This window comes from Salvelinus fontinalis, chromosome 38 (genome assembly GCF_029448725.1).
Source record: "Salvelinus fontinalis isolate EN_2023a chromosome 38, ASM2944872v1, whole genome shotgun sequence".
Taxonomy (NCBI): Eukaryota; Metazoa; Chordata; class Actinopteri; order Salmoniformes; family Salmonidae; genus Salvelinus; species Salvelinus fontinalis.
The window spans coordinates 28,217,245-28,231,367 of NC_074702.1; the positions used below are offsets into that span (position 1 = coordinate 28,217,245).

Here is a 14,123-nt window from a genome sequence, read left to right on the forward strand (position 1 = left end):
TACTATGGGGAGCGAGCGTCTTTTCATTGTCAATAAGTATTTATTACTCATTTATTTGTCTTTGCCTGCAAATTGTCCCCCTAAAATATAGGCAATATCTAATAGACCTATGCAAAACGTAGCAAGTTACAGTCTTATGTCCAACAATGATAATGCTAAGAAAAGAAATATAAAACAATATGTTTTTTTTGCTCAGACAACTTGGGGGGCCAAATAAAACCAACCATGGCCCAAATTTGGCACATGTGCCGCTAGTTGGGGATCCCTGCCTTAGAAGCTTAGACATAAGGGAATGTACATGAAAACAACATACAATAACTGTTCTGGACAATTTATTGGTGCCTCTGTATAAGCATTATAAATGACAATATGTTCAGAGTTGTATGTATTGATCAGACATTTATTTTATGCTTTACATCAGACCAGAAGAGACAAAATATTGATCAACATGAACACATATAAACTTCATTCATTACTCTTTTTCAATGCACTTCTTTGTAGCACTAACATTCACAAACTGGGCAATCATGTTGTCCCTGTCTTGAAAACATCATTGGTGTTGAACATGCATCTGCCATTCTGTGACATACATCTCACATATCTTGCATACATTTCAAAATCTCAATACCACTGATTATTCACTTTGAACATCCTTCATTTCCAAAGCCCTAAGCAAGGGAAAGTCATCCCAAAGAATGCATATCTCTCCCCTTCCTGGGCCGTCATTCAGGCATTCTCTAAAGGAAACTTGCTCCCCAGATGTCCCACGGACGGGAACATTCTGGTACTCCTTTGGGCTAGAGGGCTCCTCGAGCTCCTCCTCCAGGAGTGGCTGTGTGGACTCTGAGCGCATGTAGTCATGGGATTGGCTTGGTGGCTGAATTGAGTATGGGCTATCAAAGACCACAGTGGCATACGGAACAGAGTGTTGGTGTGACCCTATGTAGCTAGGGCTGAGGTCATGGGGGGAGCCACATATGGACTCACCCGGGTCACTGGTGTCACTGCAGCGGCACCAGGGGTCATCGGTGATCTCGCCACCCCTCTTCTCAAGACCCTTCTTGGGCAGGTCCAGGAGGCTGAGATGGGAGAGATAGACCAGGCTGGATTCCTGCATGTCCTCAACAGGGGGAATATCCTTCAAAGAGAAAAATAAACATGTCTCTCCTTGGTCAAACCACAGAAATGTTAAATAGAATAGAATAGATGCATAAATGCCTAAAAGATTAGTAACCCTTGTGTTTCGGGATTATCAACACACATTACATGGCTTGTCATGATAATCCTAATACTGCACCTGCATTGACTCCAATGTGGTCCACCTTTTGATGCTGCTGTTGGCAGGGTCGGGGATCTTGGGCCAAAAGCACATCTTCAACCTTCGGATAAGAACAGAAACGTGTATTGTTTTTAAATAGCACAAACACACAAGTATTTACTGACATGAAGTCAATGTTGAGTTCTCACCGTTCATGTGTTGAGAAGCAGACCAGAACTGAGATAATGATGAGCAATGACAGCCCACCACCAGAGGAAATAACTATCAAGATGATAGCAAAGGCATCTGAAAATATATGTATTTAGATTTAGGACATATGTTTTAGACAATTTCCTGATACAGTATCTGACCTCACATAGGGTGGAGCGCCATGAGTCTGGCAAGCGAAACTAGTCCTCAAATAACACCGCACATTACTTTTATTTTAAAGCACTTCACTGATTGACTTTGCTTTTTGACAAAATTCGAATACCAACCTATTGGTTCAGTTTTGAGTGTAACCTCTGATCCGTTCAGACTCCCGCCGCCTGTGCTAACCATAATAAAGGCTTTGTATGAGGATGAACGGTCGAGCTCTCGTAGAACCACCCTCCTGTTTTCCAGCTCAGCAGTCACAACTGTAAAAGAGTGACACAGCAACTGCAGTATGAGTTTACATGGTCATTTATTTAACTAGGCAAGTCAGTTGGGAATAAATACTAGTAACACTTTATCTGGAAAGTCCATCTGTAGATGCTCCACTAACTATCTACTAACCCTAGCTCTAAACCTAATCTTAACCATTACCATTATCCTAACCCTAAACTTAATCCTTACCCTAACCCCAACCCTTATTCTAAACCCAACCATAACCTTAGAAAGCAGTTGATCGTATGACCATCTGTAGAGCATCTAGACTATCCAAATACAGTGTGACCTAAATACTTGTTTACAATGGCAGCCTGGCAAAATAAGGCTTTTGTATGAACTTTCAGTCATCTACAGTTGTATCATCAATGGTGAATCATCAACAGCATCACAATAAGCATCTTTCCACCTTTGGTGTTTCCCTGCTCATCCCAGTAGAAGATCTGGTAGCTCTGCACGATCCCATTCCTCTGGCAAAGTGGAATCTCCTCCCAAGTAAGCTCAATACGAGAATGCAACGTCTCCCTCACCCTCAGATTTGGGGCGGCAGATGGGGCTGCCATAAACAACGGAGAACATTAAGGACTATATGGATTAAATGGCAATAAAAGTAGTGGTGATTACCATATCAATTATATAATGTCATAAACCTAATAGTGCTTTGATTTGTTGGTATTGTCATGCTGACAAAGACCTATAATGTAGGTGCTTGATATAAATAGAGTAGATTAAGCTTATAGTAATGGTGGTAGCAGTATGCGGAGGTGTAATTTGCTATATGTCTCCAATAGAGGGAAGCATTGTACCACCTTTCATCGGTATGTTTTGCAGCTAATTCACACATTGACTCAAAGGAAGCCTGCCACACCTCCCTTGATCTTGTAAAGATCTTACAAAGTCCAAGGTATAAGGGTTTGTGTTTACCGACTCACCCTTTTGTCTAGAGTACGCCTCGACGGTCTGAGGAAGGCCAATCCCGTCCTTATACCTAGGATACACAGAGATCCCATAGGGATTGTATGGCTCGATGCTCTCTGGAGACAAGGAGAAAGAGATAACAGTGGATCCAAGTTCATCAATTCATAGTATGTGGATAAATCCTGCAAAGAAAAAAAGTCTGCACAAATCAACTCAAACAACAAACTAGAGAACACACTCGCTCACAAGCTGATACCGTAGCTGCAATTCAATGAAAACGTTATTGTCCCTGCAGATAAATGAATTGTGCAGCCAGGAGAATTGTACATAAAAGACGTACATAGTCCTCCCACAAACTTCTAACACAGAACTAGAGACACATGACAGGTGAATGAAACCACATAGTGTACATTATGAATGTATACCGTCATAACTGACATAAACCATACCTGATATTAGAGTGCTGGATTGATTCCTGTCAATGTGGTCAAACAAGACGAGGGCAGGGTCCATTTTCCACAATGGCCTCCACTCCACCACATAGCCTGTGACACTGGATGAATGTATGCTTGTCCACTGGACCAGTAGAGAGCTCTCATCATGAGGAAGGACAGTGACGTCAGAGACTGCTGCCAGACCTGGAGACAGATAGAGATTTTTACCACACAATATGTCACAGGTAAGCTTAAACACAGAAAGATTGAGTCCCACATGACATCATATTCCCTGTATAGTGCACATAGGACTCAAAAATAGTGCACTATATAGGGTGTTAGGGACACTGACATAACACACATACACTTCTGCTTATGCATATATTCTGATTTCTAAATTGACCACTGGCCTAGATCAGAGGATTGCATAGGTGGATGAAATATGGGGACATTTCCACCCAGCCAATCAGAGGAAGCTATTAACATAATGCTGATATTTATGCAATCCTCTCAGATCTACAGGAGTGCCTACCATGTAGGGGATGATTTTGAATTCAGCAACAGGGATATTTCGTTTTTCGCTCTAAACTGAAAGTGCTCTATCTTGAAAAATGTACTACTGACATACTATTTATTGGGATTTTATTAACAGTGGACTAATAAACAAAATGTTAAAAGTTTGAGTAATATATCCCTTTATACACATTCTAACTATTAATAAAGCTTTACCCCTGTGTTGAAACACTTCCACCTCCGTAGGGCTGGATGTCCCTGCAGCGTTCCCAGCGCTGAGGAACACTTTCCTTGTGCCCCTAGGAAGCTGGAAAACACAGTGGCTATCCAATGTGACACACAACTGTCCCTTTTTCAGGGGTTGTCTCTGGCGCGAGACAACATAGGACAGGATCTTGCCATTGGCACGGAACTGCTTCGATGGCTACAAAAGGAAGAAAGGAGATGAATGAGGAAGGGCAAGTTGTGTGGACCACTATCACAGGAAACAAAGTTTGTGATGTGTCAAATTTGAATGTGTTCTGTGTGTCGTTCTCACCTTCCAAAACAAGTGTACAGTGAGAGACTTTTGACTCTGCTCCCTAGATACCTTCATCCAAGAGTCGAGTCGTCCGGTGGGAGCTGAAAAGAAGCAAAGTGTCCGTTTTGAAACTTTGTTGTGAGGAGAAGCAAAGAATTCTTCCAGACTAGACAGGTGTAGGCTATACATTCACTTCCAAAGAGAATAGTGTTAGTCAATACATACATTCTACCAGACCTGTAAAAAGAGGGATAGAAAATGTAGGACATTTCATTAGCACAGAGTGAAATGTAAGCCCAATGAATGGAGGAATAAGAAATAGATTAAAAGATTTGTACCATGGGAGTGATAAATGACATTACATTAAACAGAATTGATGCAGGACATACCCCTCTCAAGCGTGACTGCAGTATTGCTGTTACTCCATTCGCTCCATGGACTCTGTTGATACCTGACCCGTATCTGGATGTGGTACTCTGTCCCGTGGAGCAGACGACACACCTCCATGGGTCTCTGGCGTATCAAGCGTTGCACTGGGACCTAACACACAAACATACATGCACACGCAAACACACACACAAACACACAGTAATGTCATTATTTTTATGGCTACCTAGTACAGTTGGTATGATCATTTATTTTTCATGTTTAATCAAAATAATTTTTGTTCAAACGGTTGCAGTATGTGGACACTTAGGAAATGGACATTCTCTTACTGGTTCTTCACTCCACTGCTTGCTGTTTGCTGTTTTCAGCCGCACCTCCAAGGTCACAGTGGTCACCCACGCTTGCTGTTCAGAGAGACCCCAGCTGAGCCTTAGGCAGCCATACCTGTTTGGCTCTGATTGGACCTTCATAACTTTTGGAGGGTCAAACTTGGCTGCAATATGAGAGTTATATTAGAACTCCTATGATGTGAATAGCTTAATCTCAATACCATGCCACAAAGTACTTGTGCATAAGGTTCTGTGTTTTAGGTTTAAAGAATACAGTGAGCTTCAGAATAACTATCTTTTTACAGTGTCTGTATTAGTACAGCTTCAGAGTCACAAGTGACACCAAGTCGGTGTGACTGAGGTTGTCCTAATACGGACACCATATTCTGTAAATCACGCCCCAAATCACTACTTCCTTACCTGACTCCATCGGCTCCAGAAGCAAAGGTGTTGAGGTGGCTTGACCCAAGGCGTTCACCGCCTTGACATATATTTCTATCTCTGAGAAGAGAACAAAGCCGGTCCGTGGTATCTTGTAGTGATGTACCCCTGGCGGCAGCATGTACGTGTTGCTCTCTGGTAAGTCCCTGTTAAGATGAAGAAATAATACAACTTCTTGAGCAAATCACAGTTACGCATCTTCCCCTTTAAGTTCTTTGGATAACCTCCACACCTACGCATAGTGATATTAGTAGGTTGCCACAGAAAGCATTGTGGAAGTAACATCTAAACTGGTTCTCTTTGGATAACCCCCACACATATGAGGGCATTTATATTACAGTGGCCCTGAGAGGCAGAGTAGCTAGATTGTCCAAGAAAAAATAGCATCGTAATTACAATATACATTTACATTTGACATATAAATCTAAAAATACAACAGATGCACTTGTTCTCCACCAATAGCCACTTGTTACCTGATCTCAGTGTAGAGAGTGTACTGTGTGGGCAGATGGGTGTCCTGTCCTGGGTCCCATTGGCATGAGAGGGTTTCCGGTTTGGTCAGGTTAGTCAGGCAGCTAAGGTTCTGTGGTGCTGGGGGTGGAACTATGAAAATAACAATTATTGGGTTGAGCAAAACAGTGTAAAAGTTAGTTAGCGCTCAACCCTCAGAGCCTGGGAGATTCCTGCCTTTCTAGGGAGTTTTTCCTAGCCACCATGCTTCTACATCTTTCTTGCATGCTGTTTGGGGTTTTAGACTAGGTTTCTGTATAACGACTTTGTAACATCTGCTGATGTAAAAAGAGCTTTGTAATTACATTTGATTTGATTTTGTAACAGAAAATGATCACATCTTCAGAACTGCATTACTGAACTGTTCATTATCAGTTCAGGTTTTTATTCTTTATCTGAGGTAAAACGTATGTTGAAAACATGTAAAGGTAGACTCAGCGATATGAAGTAGACGCAGAAAGTAAACAGCATAGTGGGTCAATTTTTCTCAATGGCTCGGAGAGTTGAAGCACGAGGCTCAACTTCACAGCTGTTTCGGTCGTGTGGCTACACGCTGTGACAGCGTGAGGCGAACCCGTGCACATGCACAGACACTGTGCCTGACTGTGTGAGAGCGAAGTCCACCTTTGAAAAACATTGGAATGAATTCTTATTTTATGCTCAGATTTCTCAGAACTGCTCCTTGAAATGAAAGTACAGCATGTTCAATACTAGATGTTGGACATGAGGGAAACCAGGGAGGTGTAGCACTACAAGACAAACCTGCATTTTTTCATTCCAACATTTAAAAAAAGAAAGAAATGCCATTCTTTACCATGGTCCCATCTGTAATATTTTTATGTGGGGTAAGGGATATCCCTTACTATGAATGATAATGGAACTATGGTAGACTATACATACAGCACACCACTGAACAGGCATAAACAAAACAAAGAAAGAAACAAAGAAAGAAAAAAACGTCTCTCACATCCAGCTCTTATCTCCACTGCTCCTACGATCTGGCACGGGAAGGTGTGGAGGACACAGCACGTGAGATATCCCTTGGTGTCCGTGAAGCTAGGTATAAACACTGTTGAGTTCCAGCCACTCTGATTGGCCACCGAATATAAAACGGTGGAGATCCAGCCACTTTCATTGGCAGCTGCAGAGGTTCTACCACTCTCATTGCCTGCTGCAGGACTGCTGGGAATAAGGCGTTGGTTGAGGTGCCAGACAATGTGGTTGAGGTGCCAGACTGCCCCCTTTATGAGTGGGCAGTCATCTCTGATGATGCAAGAGGCAGTCACCGGTGACCCCAAGGCCACCACAGGGGTGGAAGTGTGTACCCGCACAGATGGAGACGTGTGAACCTCTGTCAGGAATGGAAAGAGAGCCAAGAGCAGATCAATGCATCAGCAACATTGAGGGAGAAGGTAGAAAAGGGTCTCTTTAAGCCACCAAATAAAATGCTTATCGTGAGATAGAGCTCCATATTTCTTACCTACTGTATATTTGCATGTCTCAGTGAAACTCAAATTACACTGATCACTTCAAGATTTGCAATTCAAAACAACATTTTTAAGACAATGGGATGTGAAGTGTCTATTCTATTGTCTGTGCTACTGCTGGCAAGGTGATGTCATTTAGAGAAGGTTATTTATTACAAAGACAGCACTCACCATCTTTCGTTCCGTTCACAAATGCCAGCAGCAGCGTGGCAAACATTGTGATCCAGGCTGATGCCATGGTGATACAAACCTGTGAGAGGGGAAGATGTGAAATGAGTGATTTTGAAGAAGAATGGGTGAAAGTACATTGCATTCAATGGAATCAAAACAACATTTGAAATTCCGGAGCTCTTACTGATGGAAAACAGTGTATAAATTGTAATGGAAATCATAATGACAATATTTTTTCTAACCTGTCTACCACTCTCATTGCCTGCTGCAGGACTGCTGGGAATAAGGCATTGTTTGACACTACAAGGTATTGTTTGACACTACAAGCTGACATGAGTGAAGATGCATCATCCACAACTGACACACGGAAATTACGAGGGAAAAAAAGATTAGACAGCTGTCTATGACAAACAAAAAAACACTGGGATACTCACAATTCCTCAGTCATAGGAAATTTGTTAATGACTTAAAGACTGATTCTAAAGTCTAAAGATCAGAGTGCGCCAATCACCAATGGCAAGATGGCCATCAGCCGATTCACTCAGGTCATGTGTCTCTATATGTTCTGTGAGGAAAAAAGAGAGGTTCGGTTATTTCCTCTCTGTCATGTGGGACTGTCCCCTTCAGGTACACTGCAGCAAAACATTATGCAATGCAAAATGAAATTTGAGTGCTTCTTATTGGACAAGATCAGCTTGTCTCTCTTCTTTTTCTTCCGTTTGGTGCCTAATGAATATGACTCTTGTTTTTACAACCCCTGTGTTATCTCCATGCTGAGAAGGCACATACTGGTGACAGGCAACTGAAAACCACATCCTTGTGAAACCTCTTGTGAAATGTAGCTAGGCCCTCAGGGCTAAGATGGAGGATGGCATGCCCAATGAGAGTGTGTGTTCGGAATTAGATTATAGCTTGTTTGAGGGTGTTGACATGTACATCCTTGATTTCTCTCTCTCTCTCTCTCTCTCTCGTTCTCTCTCTTGCTCTCTCTCTCTCTCTCGTTCTCTCTCTTGCTCTCTCTCTGGTTGCAAACCTCGCAAACCTGCCTGCCTCTTTGCCAGTGCCAGTGGACCAAGTCCTTTCAGTTTCTTATTTATTTATTTTTGTTACTTTTACCCCCTTTTCTCCTCAATTTTGTGGTATCCAATTGGTAGTTACAGTCTTGTACTATCGCTGCAACTCCCGTACGAACTCGGGAGAGGCGAAGGTCGAGAGCCGCGCGTCCTCCGAAACACAACCCAACCAAGCCACATTGCTTCTTGACACAATGCCCACGTAACCCAGAAGCCAGCCGCACCAATGTGTCGGATGAAACACTGTGCACCTGGCGGCAGTGTCAGCGTGCACTGCGCCCGGCCCGCCACAGGAGTCGCTAGTGAGTGATGTGACAAGGACATCCCTGCCGGCCCAACCCTCCCTTAACCCGGTCGCGGCCGGCTGCGACAAAGCCTGGACTCAAACACAGAATCTCTAGTGGCACAGCTAGCACTCAAAATGCCATGCTCTGCAGTTTCTGAACAGTTGCCAAATAATGTATCACTTAATATTTAAAATCACTGAAATAGGAAAATAACAGAGAAAATGACATCCTTGTGAAACGTCTTGTCACCCTCTGGCAATGGACCAATCACAACCTTGCCCCCATTACTGTTATTTGGCTAGAATACATATGCCAACTAGGTGAAATGTAACTAGGCCCTCATGGCTAAGATGGAGAATGCCATGACTAATGAGAGTGTATGTTGGGAATTAGATTGTTGTTCGTTTGAGGACGGTGACATGTACATCCTTGAGATCTCCCTCTCTCCCTTTCTCCCTCTCCCTTTCTCCCTCTCTCAAACCTGCCTGTCTCTCTGCCAGTCTACCAAGGCTCTGCAGGTTTTGAAACGTTGACAAATTATTTATCACTTAATATTCAAAATCACTGAATTAGGGAAATAACTGCGATAGACCAGTGGAAGTTGAAATGTGTTTCTGAATTTGGTTACCCTTTGGTTACCATTCAGCGGTCTGAAAATCAAGTAATAAATTGGCTGTAGATAATCTGAAAAACATTTAAATGAATAGAATGACAGTAAAACAGTTATGCCATGTGTTTGCTGAGTAGTTAGATGAAATTCACTACAATTGTGTTTATTTTCCACTTTGATGACACATTTTCTGTACTGCTATGTGAGTTTCGTCATTTTTGCTCGTATTGCTGGTCCCATTGTATTGATTTTTCCGCAATTATGCAAAGAGTTATGGGATATTAGAATCCTCTTGTCCTAACCTGTATATTTTTGACCTAGAGTAGGGGACGGAAAAGACGTCTGCTTTCCAAATGGCACCCTATTCCCAACATTTGGGACGCAACCTATGTAGTGGATGCGTGATGCGAGGCCATTGAAGTCTTCTTCTATTTACTGCTTATCAGCTGTCTGCATAAAGGCCTCCACTTTGCTCTTCCTCCTATGCAGAGTTTTGCCTTATTATTATTGCAGGGAGCTAATTGCCTATGGCTCCTAAATGTCCCTTGCTGCCTTGAGAGAGAGAAAGTGACAGAGAGATAGACTGACAGACAGAGCGTGTCAGGAGAGAGAGCGAGAGAGTGACAGAAAAAAAGTTATTACATTTGGAGTGATTAATTTTGTCACCGGCTAGCATGTCGCTCTCTAGCGTCATTATTTAGTATGCTTGTGAACGCAAATGAGAATGCCAATTTCCTGTTTTCGATTAAAGGAAAGCAGGGTTATGATATATTTTCCTTCTATGGGCTAACTTATCAGTGTAATACAAATATGTCAGGATGGTCAATAAACAAGCCTAATTTATGTAAAATGTTTGAATACCTTTAGATGCCAGGTCTACAGGCATTCCATGGAATGGTTGGATTTTATAATGTAATTTACAAGTATGGAGTGGACTTTTTGCCCAAAAAGGTTGTTCCCCAAACAACCTATAATGGCACATTATTCTCACAAAAGTATGTTATTGTTTCAGAGAGATTGACACCCTTTGTTGTGTAACGGATGTGTTGCAAAGATAAAATATTTCAACATGTTCTATACCTTGTTCCTCTGTCTCCCCTTAAACATGTTCTTCTCTTAAGCCATTGTGGTAAATGTTACAACAGTCCCTCTTTCTCGATTAGGCAATATCCTCTAACAGGCTGACAAAGTTAAAGCTATGACTATTTCTCCTTTTGTTTCTCCGCAAAGCTTCAAATGTACTTTTAGTTAATTTGGTGAACATATCATAGATATGTACAAATCACTATTTGACAATATGCCCTTGAATTATTTTCGATTAGCGGTATCTTCTTTGCTGGAAGGTGACCTGAGACACTAGACCTCTCAATGACTAATAATTTGTCATAAAAACAACAGAGCAGAAAGAGGAAAACAATCTCTTTCACATCCTCTTTTGCGTATACTGACAGCACATAATCATCTTATACCTATCCAAGAATGAGAGATATACTCTGTTTCTTCCATTAATATTCCAAAAGAGTATAAGTAGTATGAGTGCAGATAGTGATCAGCTAGTAGTGATGCCAAAATTGTTGTATAATTGTCACATTAAAACTGAAAAGGTCATGATGTCAGGTCGGATTCAAAACATTTCAAGTTAGATACATGTACTGATGATATGTCACTAAATCCTATTAAATTACCAATAAGTAAATCATTTGACATATCCACACAGTTGAACAGGGAGATTAAATGTCCTAGTCTGAGCTTCTCACTCACTCACTCACCCACCAATAACAGATATTGTGTTTTATCCCCCCCCCCCCCTCTCCTCTGTTAGATTCAAGTGAATCCAAAGGTTTGGTAGGTAGCATGATTCAGAGATAAAGAACATCAATTAGAGAGCAACACCACTCACCACACAGCCTCAGCACCCAGAAAGACTTCCATCAGACTCTGGTGTAGACAGGATCAGATGGAACAGAGTGGCGAAATGGAGCTCAGGTTCCAGGGCCACTTGAGTTGAACAGCCAGCCACATCCTTATTTTGAATTCACCATATACAGGAAAGATAACATGACGTGGGGTGGTGGGCCACATAACAGGAGAGATAGGGAAGTCAAGTTAAACGCCTTGAGATTAGATTAATGAGTCATCTTGGAAACCCAGAAGAAAAATCTCACGTGGAGTCAGATGCTCAATGTTATGTGCATTTGTCCACAAGAGATGAATAAATTAGTCAAACTATTTGAAATTTATATTTTTATATTTTGAGTATTTAGAATTTTCACAGGTGTCAATTGTCACAGCCTTCTTCAAAGAAAGGCACGCTAATCCAACTCTTGTGGAGGACAAATTTGACATTTGGGAGCTGTAAAGTAAATGAAAGGCTGTCAAATTTATATAATTGATTATTATGTTATCTTATAAGGGCACAAGGCGAGACCCAGATGCAGACACAGGAGGCAGATGGTAAGAGTCTTTGAAGTTTATTAAATCCAAAAAGAGGTAGGCAAAAGAATGGTCGTGTACAGGCAAAAGCTCAAAACCAGTTCAGGGCGCAGGAGGTACCGAAGGGCAGACAGGCTCGAGGTCAGGGCAAGCAGAATGGTCAGGCAGGTGGGAATGGAGTCCAGAAAATAGGCAAGGGTCAAAACTGGGAGGAAAAGCAAGAAGAGCATAGAAACGGGGTACAGGAAAACACACTGGTTGACTTGAAAACATACAAGACAAACTGGCACAACGAGACAGGAAACACAGGGATAAATACACCAGGGAAAATAAGTGACACCTGGAGGGGGTGGAGACAATCACAAGGACAGGTGAAACAGATTAGCGTGTGGCATCTACAGATACCATGCATTACTTGAGAATGGTTTTGGTTTGAGCTCTTTCATAGAGCATTCTGTAAAATGTAGGCATATAAAGCACCTCTTAAAGCTTTCTCTGAAGGCTACCATTTTGGGTTCCATGCAGTCTTTTTGAAGAAATGATTGAGGTGTGATCGAGTGTTCTGAGAAGATATGTTGTGCGTGCTCCAAGCATCATATTGATCCCGTCTTCCTTCCTAAGCCAAAGGTGATTGTTTTCCGTTGCGTATTCAAATTGCAATACTACTGTATGTGCTTAATTAAAAGAAGTAGCGACTGAGAACAGAATCGTCCCTGGCCTTTCTAACACACCAGCCCATTTTCTTCCCCCTTGAGGCCCCCATTATTAGCCAAATAATGATCATTTAGAAAAAAATAACAGGTTAGACAGGCCTAACAATGGACCAGCTTAAAAGCAGTGGCTTACTGTTTTCACTCTCATTTTTTTTGTCAGATAGGTTGTTTATCTCTGTTTTTGGTTAGCTTTTGTGAACTCATTCATTAACAAGTCAAGTACCTGTGAAAGCACAGTTGCAGTGGTTGTTAGATCTATCCAGTGGAAATAACTGCCATTTCCTGTTATCTACTTCTTACAAGCAAACCCTTATAAATGGCAGCCAAAAACCTATTCAGAGCTCTTTCAATGGAAATACATGTCCACACCCACACACACATGCCGGGGCAGGCGGGAGAAGGTGAGATTAGATGGGAGCATTCTAGTCAATTTTATTTGTATTATTTTATTTAACCTTTATTTAACCAATGATCTTTTGTAGAAAACATATCAATACACTCATAACAACATAAACATTACGAAAAACTTATATTCAAACAATTAAGCCTCACGTATAAAAATAGCAATTCACTTTTATCTTTATCAAATTTGACACTCTCTCATTGCCCCCCATATAATAACTCCTCACTTGGTCTTCTTAACGCTACAGTTAAAGCCTCCTCCCGCATGCCTCCGGAGTCAATCCTGTCGCTTTGCCTCTTCCTCTCTGGTATGGCCTGGTAAAAGGCTGCTATATTTGCTCCCAAAGAGAAACATCTGAAGACAAATAGGAATGAGGTATTAGAACTTTTGACTGGCCATTAAAGCTCCTCCTCTTCGTCACATTAAGACAATATTTTTCATAAAGAAACATGGCTTCAGATTCCAGTAATATTGTACAGAACACCAATATCTCAACCCTGATAGAAACCTAATGTCACGTTCCTGACCTGTTCTCCTTTTTTCTTGTATTTATTTAGTTGGTCAGGGCGTGAGTTGGGTGGGTTGGTCTATGTGTGTTTTTCTATGTTGGGGTTTTTGTGTTCGGCCTGGTATGATTCTCAGTCAGAGGCAGCTGTAGATCGTTTGTCTCTGATTGAGAATCATACTAAGGCAGCCGGGGTTTCACGTGTGTTTTGTGGGTGGTTGTATCGCGTGTCTGCATTCGTGCCACACGGGACTGTTTGTCAATTGTTTCATGGTGTGCTTTTGTTTCGTGTTCAGTTTCGATTTAATAAATAATCATGGACACTAATCACTCCGCATATTGGTCTGATCCTTCTCGCCTCTCCTCCTCTTCCGAGGAGGATTACGACGATCGTTACACCTAAACATTTTGAAATCCGTTCATATGCAAAGTTTTACTGCAAAAAAAAAAAAAACATTTTCATCAATAACTATTTAGCAAATA

At 41.7% G+C, this 14,123-nt stretch overlaps 1 protein-coding gene across 2 annotated transcripts; it reads right to left on the reverse strand.

The window, feature by feature from the left end:
- Positions 1–315: 315 nt before the first annotated feature.
- On the reverse strand, positions 316–11,600 carry LOC129837633 (granulocyte colony-stimulating factor receptor-like). Of its 2 annotated transcripts, XM_055903947.1 has the most exons (17): positions 11,487–11,600; positions 8,051–8,181; positions 7,617–7,695; positions 6,926–7,309; positions 5,922–6,051; positions 5,428–5,594; positions 5,008–5,171; positions 4,681–4,831; positions 4,310–4,392; positions 3,988–4,195; positions 3,274–3,462; positions 2,839–2,940; positions 2,316–2,462; positions 1,756–1,896; positions 1,468–1,564; positions 1,298–1,379; positions 316–1,138 (listed from the first exon to the last, which is right to left on the reverse strand). In XM_055903947.1, exons 3-17 carry the CDS (start codon positions 7,681–7,683, stop codon positions 635–637), a joined length of 2,616 nt encoding a protein of 871 aa, XP_055759922.1. In that variant the 5' UTR covers positions 7,684–7,695; positions 8,051–8,181; positions 11,487–11,600; the 3' UTR covers positions 316–634. The 2 variants fall into 2 exon arrangements, with proteins under 2 accessions (XP_055759922.1, XP_055759921.1); XM_055903946.1 differs by lacking the exons at positions 8,051–8,181; positions 11,487–11,600 and having other exon boundaries at positions 7,617–8,036.
- Between the last annotated feature and the right edge of the window lie 2,523 nt (positions 11,601–14,123).